General features: G+C 36.7%; 2 protein-coding genes across 6 annotated transcripts in view; one reads left to right on the forward strand and one right to left on the reverse strand.

Annotated features, from left to right (window-relative positions):
* The window catches only part of JMJD1C (jumonji domain containing 1C), a 318,317-nt gene that overhangs the window by 128,862 nt on the left and 165,958 nt on the right, over positions 1–23,497 (reverse strand). The window lies entirely within an intron of this gene.
* LOC123955592 (fatty acid-binding protein 5-like) lies at positions 21,070–21,672 on the forward strand. Its single transcript, XM_046027806.1, has one exon. It carries the CDS (start codon positions 21,070–21,072, stop codon positions 21,475–21,477), a length of 408 nt encoding a protein of 135 aa, XP_045883762.1. The 3' UTR covers positions 21,478–21,672.

Here is a 23,497-nt window from a genome sequence, read left to right on the forward strand (position 1 = left end):
AAGGTATCTGGGTAAAGATAAGCACAAAGTATCATCTGTTTAAGCATTTGTAGAGTGTCTAGTGTTAGGACAGTATTGAACGAATCTATTTCTTGGCTACAGTTCCTACAACAAAAGTGATTATCAAGCTGTCTCTTAAAGGATCTACTTAACAGGGAGTTAGCTTTTCCCAGAACTACTGCAGAGGTTCCACTATTGCTTCCCTTTCAAAAAACCATGCTTCTGATAAAAGGGAAACAAAGTTCTCAATGATTATAGTAATATTCAAGTACATTTCAATAAATTATTTAATTTGTCAGACAGATACACCCTCCACTTTGAAGATACATTTTTGTAATAGCGTATGTTATGGGCTGAATTGTATCTCCTCTAAAAAGAAGTCATATGTTTAAGTCTTACTTCCCAGGGGCTACAAATGTGACCATATTTGGAAGACAGGGTTTTTACAGAGGTAATTAATTTAAAAATTAGGTCATTAGGGCTGTAGACAGTCCAGTAAGACTAGTATCCTTACAAGAAGAGGAAATTTGGACATAGGTACAGAGGGGAGATGATATGAAGATGCAGGGAGAAGATGGCCATTTATGTCAAAGAGAGATATCTGAACAGGTCCTTTGCTCAGAGCACTCAGAAGGAACCAACTCTACTGACACCCTATCTTGGGACTTCAAGCACAAGAACTGTGAGAAAATAAATTTCTGTTGTTTAAGCTACCCCGTCTCTGGTATTTTGTTATAGCAGCCCTACCAAACTAATACAGCAGGTGTTTTATCATTTAACATACTTCACAAAATAAAGCTCTAGTGAAACTGCAGGGACCCATATATGGAAAGAAGTGGGCAATGTACATGCCATCAACACAGAATTTTGTCTTCTGAGCAAAGTCTCAGAATGAGTCACTATATCCTGAGTAAAATTCACATTAAACAATTCTAGCCTCCACTGAAGCAGGGCTTTTGGGTAGGATGTTATATGGTGGAAAGAAAAAAAGGACTTGGTCACACAACAGTTTGTTTCTTCTTCCCTTTTATTTATTCTTCATGTAGACTAAGTACTTGAGCTTTGATATGCAGAGCAACACGTTTTTAGGTAATGCATACTGCATAAGTTCTAAGTTTTCTTCAAGAGATAACAACATGAATATCAGTATATTAAAACTGTTAGGTAACTCTTAACAGTAAAGAGTAAAATAAATAATTTTAAAAGTACACATGATACACAAATGACCAAGTTCTGCCTTGACTATGACATAACTTTTTGGTCTTTTTCTGTAGTTTACATCTCCAAACTTTGCAGGAACTACTTGTATGTGAGATAAGACTATACCTTTATAAAATACATATCTTGACTTACCTATTCCATGTTTTTATAATCTTAAAAGTGTACAATATACTTTGAAAATATATATTCAAGTGCAATGACTTTTTTTTTAAAGATTTTAAGTAATCTTTACACCCAACATGGGGCTTGAACTCACAACCCCAAGATCAATAGTTGTATGCTCTACTGTCTGAGCCAGCTAGGCGTGCTTCAAGTGCAATGACTTTTAAGTGTCCCCACCATTAAGTCCATAGAGGAAATATAAGAAACTTAATTATCAATAATTTATTAATTTATGTATTTTTAAATCCATAATTAATAACACCAGGTACATTACTAAGCTAACAGAAAGACATTTTTCTACTTTCCAAATATTCAAGTAAGCACCACCATAAATAGATAAAATTTGTAGGTGGTTTTACTATCATGTAAAACAAAAGTACTTTCCAGTATGTTACAAGAATCATCATTCAGTCTGGTCATTTTCCTCTTCATTTTTCATGGCTTAGGCATCCCTGAATTAACTGAATTTAATTGATTAGAAGGTCTTTCTCAAAAGCATACTGTTATACTTGTAATCAACCTTTATAGCACCGTAAGTAATTTAATGAAAATAAATTTTTCTGACATTATTCTCAGTAACCATTATCTTTAAAGAATATAAAATTCCTTTATTTCAATATTTTATGATTGGTATTCACTGTGAATAATTTGGCAGGTTCATTTGAATTGTCCTACTATGTCCTTTTTTAAAATCTAGTTTCTGTTCCAAAAGGGGAAGTATGAAAGTTGATACTCACAAAAATAATTAATACTCTTAATGTTTTATTTTTTTTTTAAATGTAGGGTACACCTAGGTACTACCCTTTGCAGCTATTTCAATGCTTCATCATCAATACTGTACATAGTAAAAATAAGTAGGACAACTAAAATGTGGGTTTAGGCTTCTGGGTTAAAATGGAGAATTATATACACGAATTTAATTTCAATCCCTCCTGAAACTCTACTAGTATCAGGGAAATCCCTTAGGAGGAAAAATATTTTAGAAGGATAGGAAAATTAATGACCTTCTTAAAGTTAGAAAGGAAAGGGAGCAATGGTAAATGACTTAGAGAAAGCTAAATTCCAAGCTAAGATAGAAAAAAAGGTGAGAACCAACCTATTTTACCCCATAGAACTTTCAAAAAGCTTAAGAGTTGGCAGTTATCAGGTAACAATGGAACTGAGGGTAAAGGGAGTAAAGGGCTAATAAAGTAAGAAGGATGTCAGTGACAACTATTTAAGAAAAACAATCAGATCTCTCAATCCCCTCCATGACTCCATATACTAGGGAGATATGTTGTCTTGAACATTCATTCTCTGAAAAGTTTAAAACAGAGTCTCTCTGGACAAAGATAATATAAACTCAGTTTTGGGCTTCATCCTCTTGTCCAAACCAAAGTAGGAAAAGCAACTATCTAAAATATTTAAATATCTATACCTAAAGGCAAAGAACCTAGCCTTCTCCAACTTGGGATCCTTACCATATATGCAGGAGAGTGACTCTTCCCTGGGGAAAGTAACCAGTCTGAGAAATAACTGAAAATCCTACCAGTAAGTCTGACCCACAAATAGTCTTCCCAGACAACCATCCAATAAAGTTCAAAATAGATAAACCCCCTATCCATGCACTTGAAACTTCCAATCAGCATTTTGGTTTCCTCCTGAATCATGAGCAGCCAGCCAGTGATATGTGGTATCTTTGAAAGCCTTTAACTTAAAAGACAGAGTCTGTAAGTAAATAGATGATGAAAGGAAAAGCATAGTATGTAGGAAAGAGAGATTAGGAACAGAGACCAAAACATGAACAAAAACAAAATTTATAGTCTCAGAATAAGATATCCATGAAACAAAAACAAGATGCTATAAGAGAAAATGAGTTGGAATCTTAAGAGGAAAGTTGAGGAAATTTACTTTTTTTCAAAGACTTATTAGAGAGCAGGGTGGGGGGAGGGGGCAGAGGGAAAAGGAGATAATCCCTATCAGACTCCCTAATGAGTATGTAGCCCAACGCGGGGCTCGATCCTAAGACCTCGAGATCATGACCTAAGCCAAAATCATGAGCTAGGTGCTTTACTGACAGAACCACCCAGGCACCCCAAGAAATTTACTTTCTAGCACATTAGAAATTGAAAGTACAACAAAAACAGAGAAATAAAAAATAGAGGATAAATGGAGAACCAGGAGAAAAATGAAGGGCCAACATCCAGTTTAGGAGAGAACAGAAAAGTAGGAGGGAAAGCTATAAATCGAAGGGGGGGAAACAAAACCAAACAAAAAAATCTCCCAGGGTTGAGAAAGTAAGCTACCAGATTAAAAGGGACTGCTGTACACAATGGATGAAAATAAACTGATAAAAAGAAACCTCACAGAAAAACTTTAGAACCTTTGGGGAAAAAACAAGATTCTGTGAGCTTCCACAAAGAAAAAAAAGTGACACACTAAGGATCAGGAAACAGAATGTCCTCAAGCATCTCAACAGCTGGCGTGGAAGCTTTTAAATGAAATGGCGCATCTTCAAATTAGTGAAGAAAATTTATTTTTATGCTAGAATTAAATACCTAGACAAATTATTACCAAGAAGGACAAGGCACATGGTTGGCTCAGTCAACTCTTGATCTTGGGGTTATGAATTATTAGAGCCCCACGTTGGGTGTAGAGATTATTTATAAATAAATAAATAAATTCTTTCATTCTTTCTTTTCCTTCCTTCCTTCCGAGAAAGAGACAGTAAATGGAATAAGTTTAGAATTATGAAGTAGATAGTAGCCCATTTCCTCTGGCTACATTCTATATAGTATCCATACTAGTAATTGCCCTCCAGATGCCTCAGTGGTGGTAAAGAGGACTCCTCCACTCAAACTATTCACTTTATGAGTGAGTGATTATGATCTCCTTCAAAAGAGGCTGTGAAGTCACTTAATGACCTATGAACTATTAGGCTTTTATCTTCTTCTGGAAGCCTTCCTCATTGGTGGCAATATTATACTCCATAGAATTAAATCTGTTACTCAGTTTTGGAAAACTTAACAACTATTTAGGGATATATACTTGGGTTACCAAGCTATAAATAAAAGCAAGAGAATGGTAACACAAAAGTCATGACACTAGTTACCGGTTTTGAGGTGAGAAAGAAAGAAGAAATGCAACTGAGAAACACTGGTAATGTTCTACCTTTTAAACTGTGTAGCAAGTAAAGAGTAGGTCATTTCATGCTCAAAATTTATGTAAATAAAATATTACATAAACATGTTTATATGTTTTTATTTTATAGCACATTTCACAATTTTAAAAATAATGTTTACACTTACTGGGCTTGCAACATGATGATTCAGATAACTTAAAAAATTTCTGTTAAATTGATCTAGAAATGCTTAAGGCAGGCTTCTCCTAAGGATGCAAAGACTAGTCTATGAATGTAATTCACCATATTATATTAAAGGAGAAAACTATGTAATTATCTCATCAGATTCAAAAAAGGGATTTGATGAAGTTCAGTAATCATTTATGAAGAACAAAAAACAATTTAAGTAATATAAAAAACAAGGAATTACTTAAACTAATAAATTAGTATCTGTGTACAATCTCGGGCTAATATCACTTTTAATGGTAAAGCATTAGAGCAGAGATTTCCAACTACAACGCCTTCAATATTTAACAAGGTAGTATCCCTAATTCTGTGCCATTTAGCCTCTGAGATAGGTGAGTGAAGATTAAGGCAATGGGAACTCAAATTACAAGAAGTTGCCTTATGTATGCCATGACATGAACAAGGTTGAAAAAGCACTGTGACTCAGTATTTACATTATACTTTTAAAAGGTATTGCAAACCTTTTCCTCATAGAGGTTAGTGTTCTCGTGACCATCAAGAATGCACCTGGGTGGCTCAGTGGATTAAGCCACTGCCTTCGGCTCAGGTCATGATCTCAGGGTCCTGGGATCGAGTCCCACATCGGGCTCCCTGCTCCGCAGGGAGCCTGCTTCCTCCTCTCTCTCTGCCTGCCTCTCTGCCTGCTTGTGGTCTCTCTCTGACAAATAAATAAATAAAATGTAAAAAAAAAAAAAAGAATGATATAATGATGCCTACTACAAATAGCATAAAGATGCCTGCTATGATTGTTTGTATCCACAGACCCGCAGTTTTTAGTCAACACAGTAGACAAGAAAAATTCTGAAAAAGGCATAAGCATTAGAAAAGAAGAATAAAATGGTCATGAGGCAAAAAGTCCAACTAATTCATTAGTCAAACTATTAGAACAGTTGAAAGAGTTCAGAAAGTCTCCCAGACAAAATATCACTATGCAATAATTAATCATATTCCTGTATATCAAGGTCTATTATAAAGTATACGATAAAAAGATTTTACTCGAGGGACGCCTGGGTGGCTCAGGTGGTTAAGCGGCTGCCTTTGGCTCAGGTCATGATCCCAGCATCCTGGGATCGAGTCCCATATCGGGCTCCTTGCTTGGCAGGGAGCCTGCTTCTCCCTCTGCCTCTGCCTACCTCTCTGCTGACTTGTGATCTTTCTCTCTCTCTCTCTCTGACAAATAAATAAATAAAATCTTCAAAAAAAAAAAAAAAAAGATTTTACTCGGGGCGCCTGGGTGGCTCAGTGGGTTAAAAGCCTCTGCCTTCGGCTCAGGTCATGATCCCAGGGTCCTGGGATCGAGTCTCACATCGGGCTCTCTGCTCAACAGGGAGCCTGCTTCCTCCTCTCTCTCTGCCTGCCTCTCTGCCTACTTGTGATCTCTGTCTGTCAAATAAATAAAAACAAAATCTTAAAAAAAATCATAAAACTACCACTTTTACATGGTTATTTCATAGACCCCCCCCTTTTTTAAAGTTTTATTTATTTACATAATCTCTATACTTGGGGCTTGAACTCATGACCCCAAGATCAAGAGTCACATGCTCTTCCAACTGAGCTAGCCAGGTGCCCCTAAAGCTAATTTTAATATAAGAATTTACACAGCAGACCTTCTGAGACATGATAAGATTTATTATTATGCATTGATTTTTTTTTTTAAAATATTTTATTTATTTGACAGAGAGAAATCACAACTAGGCAGAGAGGCAGGCAGAGAGAGAGGAGAAAGCAGGCTCCCTGCGGAGCAGAGAGCCCGATGCGGGGCTCAATCCCAGAACCCTGGGATCGTGACCTGAGCCAAAGGCAGAGGCTTTAACCTACTGAACCACCCAGGCGCCTCGCATTGATTTATTTTTTAAAAGATTTTATTTATTTATTTGACAGAGAGACAGTGAGAGAGAGAATGAACGAGGAGAAGGTCGGAGGGAGAAGCAGACGCCCATGGAGGCGGAAGCCTGATGCAGGACTTGATCCCGAGACTCCAGGATCATGACCTGAGCTGAAGGCAGTTGCTTAACCAACTAAGCCACCCAAGCACCCTATTATTATGCATTTATATCCAAATAACACTTTGGAGGCATAAAAAATTTCCAAGTTCTTCCCTTCAAATTTTTTAAAATACTAATGCATTTTCTGCTTGAATTCAGAGTTGCTGTCTGAAAAAAAGTGATGTAAATCTAATTTTTTATTTCCTTGTGAATTCTCTTTCCCATCTCTGGAGAATTTTAGATTTTTCTTTCCCTTTGGAAGTTTTACATTTAACTTTAATGTGTTGTGGGTTTTTCCTTATCTCTCTCTGAACTCTTTGTGGGCAATTTTTATCTGGAAATACTCATCTCTCTCCCCACCCAACTCTAGAAACTCTATACCCTTTATTCCTTCAAATATTTTCTAAACACTTATTAATTTTTCCCCTCTATTCCTATCATCTAAATGTTAATACTTCCTATTATCTAAATGTTAATACTTTCATTTTTGTCCTTAGTATCTCTCAATTTTTCCTTTATATTTCCAATTTCCATGTACTTTCCTTTTTCTTTTTCCTGTGAGACAATCTCACTCTAATCTTGTAATTATCTATTTTGATCTTCAGAGGATTTATTGATATTTATCATTTTTTTGTATTCATGTCAGCTATTTTTTTTTTAAAGATTTTATGTATTTATTTGACAGAGAGAGATCATAAGTAGGCAGAGAGGCAGGCAGAGAGAGTGAGAGGGAAGCAGGCTCCCTGCCGAGCAGAGAGCCCGATGTGGGACTCAGTCCCAGGACCCTGAGATCATGACCTGAGCCGAAGGCAGCGGCTTAAACCACTGAGCCACCCAGGCGCCCTATTTTGTTTTTTATATATAGTATCTTTTTCTTCTTTAAATTTCGTGGGTTTTTTAAAAAGATTTTATTTATTTGTCAGAAAGAGAGGAGAGAGCACAAGCAGAGGGAGCAGTAGGCTTCCTGCTCGGAGCCCAACGCAGGACTTGCTCCCAGGACCCTGGGATCATGAACTGAACTGAAGGCAGACGGTTAACCAACTGAGCCACCCAGGTATCTCTATATTTTGTTTTGTGTCATTAATCTTCCCCCCCCCCCCATTTTTAGCATATTAGGATAATTTTATATTCTTCATCTATTTACATTACTTTTCTCTTCTTTGGAATGTCTTATTATTTTGGCCTGTGTGCTCATTTTCTTCTAAGAAAACTCACTCAAGCAACACATATGGAAGAATGTCAGACAAAAGTCCCTGTCAGGCCCAGTGAGAACAGGATGTTGAGGTGGAAAACACCTTTGGTAAAGACTTTCAGGCTACAGAAAACTAGTCAATCTCTCCTTTTTCCAAAAAACAATTCCTTGGGCAAGCAGCTTTACTCTTTGTTCACTGGAAAAACATCATGAAAGGGAGATTCTCTTTAGATTATAAGTACAAAGAATCTGATGAGTGTGATTTGGGAAGGCAGCAAAAACATCATGAAAGGGAGATTCTCTTTAGATTGTAAGTACAAAGAATCTGATGAGTGTGATTTGGGAAGGCAGCAATCCATATTTCTCGCTCCCTAAGAGGCAAAGAGCGGTATTCTGATTTCATTTCCCGAGGATACCTGGAGAAGAATTCTGAGACACTGCAGGTACAGAAGGATTACCCAATTTTGGTTAAAGGGGAGAAGCAAGAGCAGAACTCCAATAGTTCATTTCCTCTTTTTCTTCCCAAAGCCAAAGCAAGATGCCTCCATCCCCCAAAAAAGCGCCCATTCCACATACCAGTTAAAAACAGTCCCTCTTTTACCCCATCTTAGAGTTTTTTCACTGTATCTTCTGAACCTTTAGTTCTCCTTATAACTCCGCTGAAGCTGATCTTGGGTGAGGAAGTCAACAGTCACACTACTTGAACATCTTTATAAGAATGTGAACCAGTACATTCTTTTTAATGACGAAATATTTTCTGATTGCTAGTATATTAGATATTTTCCCCTTAAGTTTTCATAACTGCTCCTTGCAATTTCTTGATTATCATTTTTTTTCTATGTTTCTTCTCTCTCATATTGGGAGGGTCTTCTCAAATATGGAGCAATCCTTCACTATTAATTTATATAAAAGAGGAATAAAAAAATATACTGGAAAATGAGTGGGTGTCAGCCTCACCAAAAAATGATTAGGTAAACTGCTGACTGTTTAAGTGAAGGACTCTTAAGTGTCAGAGTATTTCTTCTCTGAAATACTAGAATTCCTACAAGAAGGAGCCTCCCTCCAATCTCTTACTTAGGAAATATAAGTGAAACATGGTGGTATTCTGGGAGAAAGACAGAAAAAAATAGCATAGGGAGCAAACTCCCACACTTAGTATGAAGATTTTAAAGTTGCTAGATTCTAAAGTACAAACCATAAGAATTTAAAGTCAGGATACATTAGTGTTTCCTAATCTTTTACATTTATTGAAACTGGCAAAAATTTCTAGGTTTGTCACAGCACAGTTGAGAACAGAATATATGATATGTTTATGTACCCAGTCATAAAAATGGTATGCAATTCCTAGTAGAGAAAAAGGTTCTGAAAAACATATTCAATATGTATGAAAATTCACATGTATACAAAAATTAGACAATACTAAGGGAAAGAATAGGATAGAAATGGCTACTTGGCCAAGATCCAAGTAGGGCTGGGATGAGAGAGTAACAAGAGAGGAAAATCAGAAAATTGTACTCAATAGTCATGAAGGACAGGTGCCAGAGTCAAAACACAGGGAAGCTTGCTGGCTACAACAAACTAAGCCTAGAGATTACACTGGTGTGTCCTGAAGCACAAGCTGGAAAACAATGTTTTTCAATCAGAACACAGAAATCACACTGATAAGAGTACAACAAGGAAGGTTAGGAACAAAAAACTAAAAATAACCTCTCATATACCTGTGGTGTAACCTCTTACATACTGTGGCATACATAAAATGAGATGGTAGATGTAGAGACTTTTTTTTTTCCTTCTTGAAAATTATTATAAACAAGAATATAAACAAATCAAAAGGAATGAATAGGGGTGCCCAGGTGACTCAGTTGACTGAACATCTGTCTTCGGTGCAGGTCAGGATCCCAAGTCCCACAATCAAGCCCCCTTCGGGCTCCCTGCTCAACAGGTAGTGTGCTTCTCCCTCTGACTATCCCCCTTTTGGTACTGTCTCTCAAATAGATGAAATATTTTTTTTTAAAGGAATGAATAAATGCTTTCATCATCTAGATAATAATGGCTACATTTTATTAGGCTTACTACATAAGATGGACCATGTTACGCATTCTCTCAGTTTTCAAATAAACTATCTTATTTATATGTCCTCAAGTAACTATCTAGTATATTCTTAGAAATATTTTTTTTAAATTACCCATTTAAAAAAATTTTTTTTGAAGATTTTATTTATTTGAGATGGAGGGAGAGAGAAAGAACAAATAGGGTGAGGGGTAGAGAGAGAAGCAGACTCCCTGCTGAGCAGGGAGCCCATCCAGGGCTGGTTCCCAGGACCCTGGGATCACAACCTGAACCAAAGGCAGATGTCAACTGATTGAGCTGCCTAGGCACCCCAGTATTTTTTTTTTTTTAAGATTTTTTTATTTGAGAGAGAGGGAAAGAGAAAGAGTATGAGCAGGGGCAGGAGCAGAGGAAGAAACCCCCCACCCTGAAACAAAGAGCCTAATGCAGGACTTGATCTCAGGACCGTGGGATCAGGGCATGAGCAAAAGGCAGACACTTAACTGACTGAGCCACCCAGGCACCCCTACCTAGTACATTTTTAAAACGTTACCACTTTTAGGGGCGCCTGGGTGGCTCAGTGGGTTAAAGCCTCTGCCTTCGGCTCAGGTCATGATCCCGGAGTCCTGGGATCGAGCCCCACGTCGGGCTCTCTGCTCTGCAGGGAGCCTGCTTCCTCCTCTCTCTCTGACTGCCTCTCTGCCTAGTTGTGATTTCTCTCTGTCAAATAAATAAAAAGTATTTAAAAAACAAACAAACAAACAAAAAAAAAACACTACCACTTTTAGCGCAGGATCAGAAAACTTGCCTCATTTGACAAAACCAAGTAAATGGCTGAGCCATTCACATCCTAGCTGAGTCAAGAGCCCAAATGTGACTATTGAGCATAATAAAACTCTGGGGTAGGACAGGTAATAGTACAAAATAGGGCCCTTAGCACTAGGAATTTCTTAAGGTGATGACAACCCAATTTATACACATCGAACACCACAAAAATTCACATTAATGTTAAAAATTAATGTTAAAATTTAACATTTTAATTAATGTTAGATATGTTGATATTATTAATGTGTCATAGATAACACAATCTATAAACAGAGAAGTTCAGAGGAATGGGAGATTGAGAACTAAATTCACTCATTCAATGAATGTTTCAAGAGAACCTGGTATGTGCCAGTCACTGGCAAAGTTAAAAGAGATATAGCAATGTATTAACAAAATCCTTACCTATGGAGCTTGCAATCCTACTGTGTATGGGTGTATGTATGGAGAGGAAATGGCAATAAACAAGTAAAAAGACAGACCTGTCAGACAGTGAAAAATGCTTTACAGAAAAATACAGGATTTAGGGAGAATAAAGATTTTCAGGGTGGTATTTTATACTGAGTAATCACTGCATGTAAATTTAATCAGAGAAAGTTTAAAAAAGACAGAAGTTGAATTAGGCCTTGAGAAAGACTTCAAGTTAGACTGCATATTGTCAAAATCATCAAATCCTTATATTACATCGATGTTTTTATTTTAATTACCCAGTACTCATCAGGACAAGTGCACTTCTTAATCCCCATCTGGTATTTCATCCATCCTCTACCTATCTCCCCTCCGGTAACCATCAGTTTGTTCACTCTTTCGTTAAAAGTCTGTTTCTTGGTTTATCTCTTTTTTTTCCCCTTTGCTAGTTTGTTTTGTTTCTTAAATTCCACAAGAGTGAAATTTGTCTTTCTCTGACTTATGTCACTCAGCATTACACTCTCCACCTCCACCTATGTCGCTGCAAATGGCAAACTTTAATTCTTTTTTATACCCGAGTAATATTCCATTATATATACATACGTACATACATATATATATACACACACACATAGATATTATACACACACACATTTATACCACTTCTTTATCCATTCATGAATCAATGGACACATGGGCTGCTTCTGTATCTTAGTTATTATAAATAATGCTGCTATAAACGTAGGGGTATATATATCCCTTTGAACTCTTGTTTTTCTATTTTTGGGGTAAATACAAAGTAGTGAAAATTGCTGGATCGTAGGGTAGTTCTATTTTGAACTTTTCGAGGAATCAACGTACTCTTTTCCACAGTGGCTGTTCTAGTTGGCATTCCCATCAATAGTGTAAGAGGCTTCCCCTTTCGCTACATCCATGCCAATACCTATTGTTTCTTGTACTGTTGATTTTAGCCATTCTGGTAAGTGTGAGGTTATCTCTCAGTGGAGTTTTGATTTCCATTTCTCTGATGATAGGTGATGATGAGCATCTTTTCATGTATCTGTTGACCATCTGGATGTCTTCTTAGAGAAATATCGGTTCATGTCTTCTACCCATTTTTTAATCGGATTGTTTGTTTTTGGGGGGTGTTGAGTTGTATAAGTTCTTTACTGCATATGTCATTGGCAATATCTTTTCACAATCCATAGGCTGCTTTTTAGTTTTATGGATTGTTACCTTTGCCATGCTGAAGTTTTATATTGTGATGTAGTCCCAGTTGTTTATTTTTTTTTGTTTCCCTTGCCTAAGGAGGCGTGTCTAGAAAACATTGCTATGGCCTATGTCAAAGAAGTTTCCTGTGCTCTCATCTAGGATCTTTATGGTTTCATGTGTCACATCTGATAGGTCCTTTTTTAAAAAAATTATTATTTTTTGTTAGCAATCTCTACACCCAACATGGGGTAGAACCCTGAGATCAAGAGTTGCATGCTCTATTGACTGAACCAGCCAGGTGCCCCTCATGTTTAGATTTTTAATACATTTTGAATTCACTGTTGGGTATGGTGTAAGGAGGTGGTCCAGTTCCATTCTTTTGCATTTGCTGTCCAATTTTCTCAACATGATTTGTTGAAGAGACCATCTTTTTCGCATTGGATATTCTTTCCTGCTTTGATGAAGACTAATTGATTACATAATTATGGGTTTATTTCTGGGTTTTCTACTTTGTTCATACCTGTATGGATCTATTTTTGTGCCAGTGCCATACTGTTTTTATTACTACAGTTTTATAATATAATTTGAAGTCCAGAAATGTGGTGTGTCCAGCTTTGCTTTTCTTTTCTTAAGACCACTTTTGCTATTTGGAGTCTTTTGTGGTACAGTACAAATTTAGGTTGCAAACCAAACACTTATTTTTACCATGCAATGCCAGTTGGCTATCTTCCTGAGCCATCACAGGTGTCCATTATACTCGCAAAGTGACCAAAATGCACAGTCTCATTCTCAGTGTTACATACTCAGAAATGTGTTCTTGTACACACACTGACACAACATCTTCCTCTCTGGGACAGACATTAATCAAGCTCATTGACAGTGAGACAAAAAACAATGGAAATTTATTATTTAAAAAGATTAACATTAGCTCTCAGTGTGGAATGCATGGATTTCATACTGATGAGCAATACTGTAATCTTTTCCTTAGAAAAGCTACTTAAGAAATCAAATTATAATAAAAATTTTACTTGATAAACATGAATGAACTAAAATAAACATGAATGAATAATCAGCCACAATAGTAAAACAGGGTAATCCCTACTGCAAACAATACCTGAAGAGCAATGTCAACTTTGGCTCTTTATACTTCCCCTTTCTTTATCTATTTTTAACCTAAAATGAATCTTTTTCTCCCTTCCAATGCCTAAATAGGAGCAAATACAACTGACTAGATAATACATCTGCTTACTATATTCTGATTACATTTTAGTCCTATCTTCCAAATACCTAAAGTATCTTTTTGATAGTTAACTTACACAACTAGTAAGTTATCATTGACATAAAACTATTTCATTTTTCCAGAGACAGCTAAGTATAATCCTTGTTAGAATGAAGTTTATTAGTTTAAATCTCACAAAATTATCATATTTCCAAGTTTTTACAGGCCATATATCACAGCTGTCCCCATCACTCCAGTATGTCTTAATGCATGTGTTCTATGTAGATTAGCACACTGTAAGTGTGCTCATCCCATGTAGCTTGTACATATTAACAGCTAAGTTTGTTAGAGAGTTAAAAAAAAATATTTTAAATAATAACAGCAATACATAAGAAGGCAAAGACGTGAGTATTTTATGTTCCGGTGAAACTAAAGCAACATATTCCATGTAGTAAATGATCCATATGAGAGAACAATGGGTAAAAAGAATAGGTGATAACTAAGAAAAGAAGTTTGTAATTGACAGGGAAGGGAGGTAGAAATCTGAAGGTTTCAGAAAAGTATAACAACACCACGAAAGTCATGTTTAAAGAAAATTAAACATGACAGAGATTGATTAGTTAGTAATCACTGTATTAATTTATGCAGTGATTCCACAAAAATACCACGGAGCCTCTAACCTGAAAAAGGACAAACTTTACAAAAATACAGTAATATCTGGAGCCAAGACACATCTCTACGAAAACATGCATCATCTTCCTTCCACTATGTTTCATGAATTTATGTAAGTCTACACAACTATGCTTTCATCAACTATAACAATTTCTAAAAGGATGGAACAAACAGAAAGCTACTTCATTGTCATAAGATAGATATACATTTATGGATGTGTGTGTGTGCGTATACACACATACATGCCTTCCCCCAAGTACCTAATGCCTTTTCGTGATATAACCAATAGGCATTATAACTAATTTTTTAAAAAGATTTTATTTATTTACTTGACAGACAGAGATCACAAGTAGGCAGAGAGGCAGGCAGAGAGAGGGGGAAGCAGGCTCCCTGCTGAGCAGAGAGGCTGATGCAGGGCTCAATCCCAGGACCCGGGATCATGACCTGAACTGAAGGCAGAAGCTTTAACCCACTGAGCCACCCAGGCACCCTTAACTAATTTTGTATTAGTTATATACCTCCAGATTTCAATTAAGGAAGAAGCTCACCAAAAGAAAAGCTCAAAAACTTACTTGGTCTAAATCACAAAGTTAAGGAGAGATCCAGTAGAGATTCCAAGTTCAGATTTTCATTCTGTTGTCAATGCTTTCTTTTTTTAAAAAGATCTTTAAAATTTATTTTGGTGAGAGAGTGAGAGCACACGCGCACAAGTTGGGGTTGGGGGGCGTGTAGAGGGAGAAGCAGACTTCCCACTGAGCAGTGAGCCCCATGCAGGCCCGATCCCAGGACCATAAGATCATGACCTGAGCCAAAGGCAGACGCTTACCCAACTGAGCCAGCCAGTCGCCCCTGGATTTTTTTTTTTAAAGCATTCTGAACTTTTTAAGAAAGTAATGAAAATGCTGAGATATGTACCAGATAGATTTCAGGAGCTTAATAAAAATGTAGGTTGATAACTCTTGATTTTTGTGCATATTTGAAAATTTTCATAATAAAAAATAAGACAAAACATTTACAGGAAAAGAAAAGTTTTCTGCTCCAAGTTTATTACAAATACGTACACAGACATTTTCATAAATGACTTCAATAATACTGTATTTTTGGACATGTATAAAACCAAGTGTTGGCCTTAGAAATTTAGAAAATTTCTAAATTTTTATTGGTGAGGGCTTTATGTCATTCATGGCTGTTTCATATCAGATATAATTTTTTATTTACAAAATTGAAAGTCAACACACATATATATAAATGCATAAATATGGGAATACTTTTCACCAAAAATTAAATGTTTCCCCTTCTAGACTATCTCTTGAGGACACTGATACATATCTTCACATGTTTTCCATTCCAAGTATGTAACATGTGCTTAACATGTAACACAATCTAATAAGTGTCTAATAAATGGTCATATCAAAATATCTAATCCAGTTTTGATGTATTTTAACTTTGCTAAAAAGAAGGTCATTTTAATTAATTTGAGGTACTAGTTTTGGTTACATTTAAGTTTAAATAGACAATATATAGAAGCACATTATATTGTAATTACATTTCACGAGGTTTAGGATTCTTAATATTTTCTATCTATAGTGATTAAACAAACTACCTACCTTAAAAGTTAGGACATAATTTTTTAAAATAATGAGTTACATAACACAGTTTTGACAGCTAGGATACAGTATCTGTACTCCCTTTCCTGCATATCAGAAGGGCAAAATACTGCTATTAGAAATTTCTCCCGGGGCGCCTGGGTGACTCAGTGGGTTAAAGCCTCTGCCTTCAGCTCAGGTCATGATCCCAGGGTCCTGGGATCGAGCCCCGCATCGGGCTCTCTGCTCAGCAGGGAGCCTGCTTCTTCCCCTCTCTCTGCCTACTTGTGATCTCTGTCTCTGTCAAATAAATTAAAAAAATCTTTTTTTTTTTAAAGATTTATTCATTTGACAGAGAGAGAGATCACAAGTAGGCAGATAGGCAGGCAGAGAGAAAGAGGAGAAAGCAGGCTCCCTGCCAAGCAGAGAGCCCGATGCCGGACTCCATCCCAGAACCCTGGGATCATGACCTGAGCTGAAGGCAGAGGCTTAACCCACTGAGCCACCCAGGCGCCCGCAAATAAATAAAATCTTAAAAAAAAAAAAAAAGAAAGAAAGAAAAAAATTTCTCCCAAGTATAAATCCCATTGAATAAAAAATGCTACTACCATCCTGTAGTGAGCTCGTTTCTCTGCAAAATTTTCCCACTTAGAATCCACTGGCAATTAGGAGGCAGAAAGCTAAGAATGTTAAGAACACAAGTATCGGGGAGCCTGGGTGGCTCAGTGCGTTAAGCCACTGCCTTCGCTCGGGTCATGATCTCAGGGTCCTGGGATCGAGTCCCGCATCGGGCTCTCTGCTGAGCAGGGAGCCTGCTTCTCTCTCTCTCTCTCTCTGCCTGATTGTGATCTCTCTCTGTTGCATAATTAAATAAATAAATAAATAAATAAAAAAAATAAAAAAAAAAAAAAAGAACACAAGTATCGGGGTATTTGGGTGACTCAGTCAGTTAAGCATCTGCCTTCGGCTCAGGTCATGATCCCAGGGTCCTAGGATCGGGCCCGCATTAGGCTCCCTGCACTGCAGAGAGTCTGCTTCTCCCTCGCCCTCTGCCTGGCACTCTGGTTGCTTATATGCTCTCTCTCTCTCTGTTAAATAAACAAATAAATAAATAAAATCTTTAAAAAACAACAAAAACATGTTTTTTGTTTTTGTTTTTTTTTTTTGAGTAATCTCTACCCCCAATGTGGGGCTTGAACTTACAACCCCGAGATCATAGGTTGCATGCTCTCACTGAGCCAGCCAGGCATCTCTTGGCAAAATTAATTTATAAAGATAGATTTTTCTAAAGCCAAATAACAAAATGAAGTCAAAAGGTACTTCTCAAGACAACTAAAAAAATAAAATGTATTAAAATCAGAGACTATTTTATATACTGATAAAAACCAAAGGAAGCAACCTAAATGATTCATAGCACTCTTAAATAACCTTCAGAGGCTGTACTGATACAAGACTACTGTCAGAGAATTCATTAGATGCTGACCCACAAAGAGGTAACAGATACATTCCATTATCCTGTAGCCTATACCACCTTTTCAGTACCATTAAATTTGATTTATTGGCATCAAATGTTTTAATAAAGGAGAAATACAACATGGTCTTTGCTAGTCCTTCTGAATATAAATTTGTGTTCAAATAAGTTTCTTTAAAAAAGATGAGACTTTACTCTTTTTAAATTTAGGGGGAAAAAATCTAATTTGGCTTTCACTTTAAAAAATTAAAATGAATCAATTTTTTTGCATTAAAATATTAATTAACACAGGTTATTATGATCTATAATTACATATGCTAAGGGTATAATCCAAGATCTTTTTTTAAAATCATGGTTTCTTTTGTTTATAAATCTGTTCCCTGAGCTAAGGAGTTCTAGTCCTTTACAAAGAGGAACTGACCCAGAAAAATGGGAGACACTACCTCACAGAGGATAAGGTCAGCACAGCAGTCTGACAAAGTGCCTCTAAATGTTGCTGTCAGACTGCTGTTATAAGTGGCTTCAACCTTAATAATAAAATTTATAAGACAACCAACTGGATGCATGTCCAAAAATAATGATTATCTAGTAATGGGAGCAATGAAATGCAAGAAAGAAAGGCCTTTGCAATACTATATAAAGCTAAATATCCCATTTACTATTCAGTTAAAAGGAAACAATTCCAAATACAATTTCTTTTAAAACATGGCATTTTCATTGTGATGTGCAATCTGTAACAGTGTAATTGTCTTAAAAAATCCTTATTGGATTGGGGCACGTGGATGGCTGAGTGGGTTAAGCCTCTGCCTTCGGGCTCAGGTCATGATCTCAGGGTCCTGGGATCAAGCCCCACATTGGGCTCTCTGCTCAGCAGGGAGCCTGCTTCCCCTTCTCTCTCCACCTGCCTCTCTGCCTACTTGTGATCTCTGTCAAATACATAAAAATAAAATCTTAAAAAAAATTTTTTTAATCCTTATTGGATAGAAATATTTATACTATCTTACCGTCTTCATTAACCATATGAGTGGTATAAAATCTAAGCATATAGGTTCATGTTAACTATGTACTTATCAAGTTAGTAGGTTACTATGTAATGCCTTTCAACTTCATTTTTTTTTTTTAAGATTTTATATATTTATTTGTCAGAGAGAGAGAGAGAGACAGAGAGAGCAAAAGCAGGGGGATCGGCAGGTAGAGGAAGAAGCAGGGTCTCAGCTGAGCAGGGAGCCTGATGTGGAACTCAATCCCAGGACCTGATCTGAAGGCAGACACTTAACCGGCTGAGCCACACAGGTGTCCCCAACTTCATTTTCAAGATCGGGTAAGATATGGTACTGCACATATACCTCTAAAATTTTTTAATCTCAGTAAATGTTTACTTTGCTTTTATTTTAAACCTCACCTAGGAATTTACAAGTTCTGAATCAGTGTCCATCCCAGAAAAGAAACACAGAGGAAAGAATAACTTTATGTTTTGCTTGGAGAAGGAAGTGGAAGACATGTGAGGAAGAAATCTGAAAGAAAGTAAACTTTGGAAGAATGTGCCTCTGAAACTGGGAAATGAGTCCTGAGAAGGCTGGAACAACCTCCAAGGTTTTGATAAGTTTTCCTTATATTCCTTCATATTCCTATGAAATAAGGAGATAAAGAGACAATGATTAGGAGCACCTGGGTGGTTCAGATGGTTAATTACGGTCTTGATATTCCTAGTCCTGGGATCAATTCCCACATCAGGCTCCTGGCTCAGTGGGGAGTCTACTTCACCCTCTCTCTCTGCTTGTTCTCTCTCTCTCAAATAAATAAATAAAATCTTAAAAAAATAAAAAATAGTTAAGGACTAAATCCTGTGTAATTTGCTAAAAATACAAGGTAAAGCAATGTTCTTTTCAAAACTACATACCCGGATTTCAACCCTAATCATACATTAGTTAATTTTCCATTGACTTCTATATCTTTATTCCTTGAGCTACCTCCTGGGATATTTAATAAAATCCAGGGCACAAATAAAGAAAAAAGAATGAAAAGCTCAATCTCAGTAATAATGGATAGAATACAAAAGACAAATATCACAAATATTCTCAGCACAATGTGTTTCAATGTTGTCATCAAGGTGCTACCATGACTCCTTGGTTTTACACAAACCCTGTGTAGGAAACCTTGAGAACCCTACACAAGAAGAACTCCACAACAGAAGAATGCAAATAAAGAGGATCTTAGAAGAACTAATTCCCAATTAGTGTCCACAGCATTAGACCCTAACCCTTCAGTTTTCAAATCCTACAAAGATGTTTTGTAATGTCATAGAAAATCCACTTTTTTCCCCCTTTTTTAGTAAACTCTATAGCCAATGTGGAGCTTGAATTTACAACCTGAGATCAAGAGTCATATACTCTATCTACTGTGCCATCCAGGTGTTCCCACGATTGTTTTTTTATAGTAATCCCCTTACAGTGGCAATCTTGTCTGTTGAGGTATCCTTACTTGGATTTCCTCGTTCTTTCTAAATATGTGAGGAATAGTAAGAGATGGCCCAGGGCCATCTACCCTGATCTCCCAGACAGAAGTATACTTAGTGACATTCTGGCAGGTCTTATTACTATAAGGAAACATTTCACATTTAAAAAGTATTTGATAACCTAAGAAAACCCTGCACATTCATTATTTTACTTAATCATAACAACTTCCAATGAAACCAGGACAAGTAAAACTGGAAGAGGTTAAAAGATATATAAACTCATAAGATTTATAAAATCCAAGTTGTCTAACAAATAAACCAAGTGTTCTATCAAGGCAAAAAAATATTCAAACCTAAAGAAATTAACAGAAATACTATTTCTAAAAAGCTTATCTGGAACTCTTTAGAAAAGATCTAAATGCGATCTGAATTTTTTCTAAAGGTTATGCAGATAAAATTTAAGTATGTATCACCAAGACAGATCTAAATGTAATGACACAGTTTTAGAGATGCTTAAGGGTTGAGTACACATGCTACATGAACTGCACAAACTTTAAAAATTTGAACGAATAATCTTTCAACTTTTTAGCTTTTTATTAAGATTAATTCTCTATCTTTTGTACTGGGACAAGTTATTTTTTCACATAGTGAAGATGGGAGAATGGCAAACATTATTTCCTTTATCCCACTGGAGTTTCCTTGCTTATAGGGAAAAAAGGAACAAAAAGTAGTTTAAACATTCAATAACATTCTCTTTGAGCAGATACATAACTCTCCTTAATAATTGCTTCATAGATCTATCCAGCCCAGGAGGAAGAGGACAGCACTGAATACACCAAAAGGAAAGGAGTAAAATGGGACAATCACTGAAGCATAATATACTCAATATGTGCATTCTTTGACTACCCAGCTTATGAAACTCTGTCTTATGTTTAGGGAAATCCCTACCTTTTCAGGCAGTCTCTTACCTATAGAAATCAGAAAATGCAGATACATTTCCAGACTCCTTAGTATCTATGTGCATTTGTTCAGACAAATCTGCCCCAGAATTTGAATCTAAAGCCTGGGGCTGGGGCGGGGCGGGGGTGGGGGCTTGGTTGGGGGCATCTAGCTGATTCAGTTGATAGAGCATGCAACTCTTAATCTCAAGGCTGTAGGTTCAAGCCCCATGTTAGGTGTAGAGATTACTTGAAAAATAAAATGAAAGAGCAAGCCACGCTTCCCAACGCCCCGGCTCTGCTCTGCTAGCTCAGCGCGCCCGCACCCACCATGGCCACCATTCAGCAGCTGGTAGGAAAATGGCGCTTAGTGGAGAGCAAAGGCTTTGACGAATACATGAAGGAAGTAGGAGTGGGAATGGCTCTGCGAAAAGTCGGTGCAATAGCCAAACCAGATTGTATCACCTCTTCTGATGGCAAAAACCTCACCATAAAAACTGAGAGCACTTTGAAAACAACCCAGTTTTCATGTAACCTGAGAGAGAAGTTTGAAGAAAGTACAGCTGATGGCAGAAAAACTCAGACGGTCTGCAACTTCACAGACGGCGCATTGGTTCAACATCAGGAATGGGATGGGAAGGAAAGCACAATCACAAGAAAATTGGAAAATGTGAAATTAGTGGTGGAATGCGTCATGAACAATGTCACCTGTACTCAGGTCTATGAAAAAGTAGAGTAAAAATTCCATCATCATTTTGGATAGGAATTAGCTGTGAGGATGAACAAGCTCAGTTCAATGAGAAAATCTCCATACTGCTTTTTTTTTTTTTTCCCATTACTGTGTTCAGTTATCTTTATCACAAACATTTTACATGCAACTATTTCAAAGTGTTGATTTAATTAGGATCATCCCTTTGGTTAGTAAATAAATGTGTTTGTGCTATGCAAAAATAAAATAAAATAAAATAAAATGAAAGAATAAATAAATGAACGAAAGGAGGGGAGGACAAAAGGAGGGAGAGAGGGAGGGAAAGCCAGCAGCCAGCCAGCCTGTGGGAAGAAGCAAAGGACATGTAAACTCCATGCTGGCAAGAACGTTGGAAGTAGGAGTATATTTATGTGCCTTCCAGAGATAGTAATGTTCCAACATCAGAATGGTGATCATGTAATTTACTGTCCAAACTGGGACACCTCTGAGAGTGAAATGAATTATTAATTATTACCAAGAAAAACCAAGACATATGGCTACTATAACCATCAATGGTACTCACATAGTGCCTTTGTCCAACATGGAACCCCTTTTGTGATTTGATTTTGCATCTATATTGGCTCCTACATAGCCTCCAAGCATGGTCCTTGTATCTTGCTCAGATCCTGTGTTCTAAAGTTCTTTATTCAAGTCCTTTATCTGCTTAAAATTGTCTTAGTTGGTTTCACTATTTTAACAAAGAACATGGTAAGAAGATCTATAATGAAGAGGCACCTATTTAGTTACACTGGGGAGAATTAAATTTGGAGCCTAAAGTTCTGCTTGCTAATTAAAACCACTAAAGTAGGGGTGCCTGGGTGGCTTAGTTGGTTAAACGTCTGCCTTCAGCTCGGGTTATGATCCCAGGGGTCCTGGGATTGAGCTCCGTGTTGCTCTCTGCTCAGTGGAGAGCCTGCTTATCCCTCTCCCTACCTCTCTGCCTGCTTGTGCTCCCTCTCTCTCTCCCCATCAAATAAATAAAATCTTTAAAAGATAAAAATTTTTTTTAAAAAACCACTTAAGAAAATACATTATGATATTTATCTACCGTATTTCTAGTTCTCTCATTTCATAGAGATGAACTTTACTGTATTTTTCTACTTTAACATAGGAAAATACCATTGTCTCAATTTATCTAAAAAATAGTTTTAGTTACAAGATGCAATGATTAAATGGAAAGATTTGTCTTTTTTGCAACCAGCTGGAATGATGGGAAAGGACAGCTAATAAGTACCCATCCTCTGCTACCACCCTGATCCTTTTATTCTCAACTCCTTCCTCTTGGAAGTTGGGCCAAGAGTCTCACAGTAAGCTTTAAAGCCTGTCTGAACAGTACACCAAGCAGTGATGCTGTTAACTCCTCTGTGACTCATTTTACAGCTCTCCCTCAGGCTCTTTATATTCAAAGTATCATCACTTCTGTTATCCTGGTTTATTTAGAAGGGAAAGGAAAGGGTAACCTCTCTACACAGCTTGGTGGAAACTCATTTCAGTCCCTAACTGAAAAAAGAAAAACAGGGGAAAAAAAAGTCCTATAAATCTAGAATGTATATATCTAATTTGTACAGGAGCTTTAAAACTTAGTTCTTAAAATTAATAAACAAGAGAAACTACTAAGAGAACCATCCACCCTAATGTTCCTAAAAGAAAGGTGCCTCTGGCCATATTTAACTATTGTGACTTTGGCACTCTCTCTGCCTATTCCAAAATCCCTAGGAGTAATTATCCTACACCTATGATAACTTTCTTTCTCATATAAGAAAAATAATACAGAGGAGTGCACAGGAAATACAACAGGAAGATAGTTTCCCCATCTGTCTAAAGAGGCAGTTGAATTGAAACTTTTTCTGGTCTCTTTAGCACAAATCCGTATAACTCTACACTTAATCATTTTATATTAAAGTAAAGTTTGTAACTTAAAAGTGCTTATAATCTTTGAAATAATGATAAAACAAAGGTTACATATGAACATGGATAATGGCTTCTTTGAAAATAGTTCAAATAAATTCAA

Source organism: Meles meles, chromosome 13 (genome assembly GCF_922984935.1).
Source record: "Meles meles chromosome 13, mMelMel3.1 paternal haplotype, whole genome shotgun sequence".
NCBI classification, from domain to species: Eukaryota; Metazoa; Chordata; class Mammalia; order Carnivora; family Mustelidae; genus Meles; species Meles meles.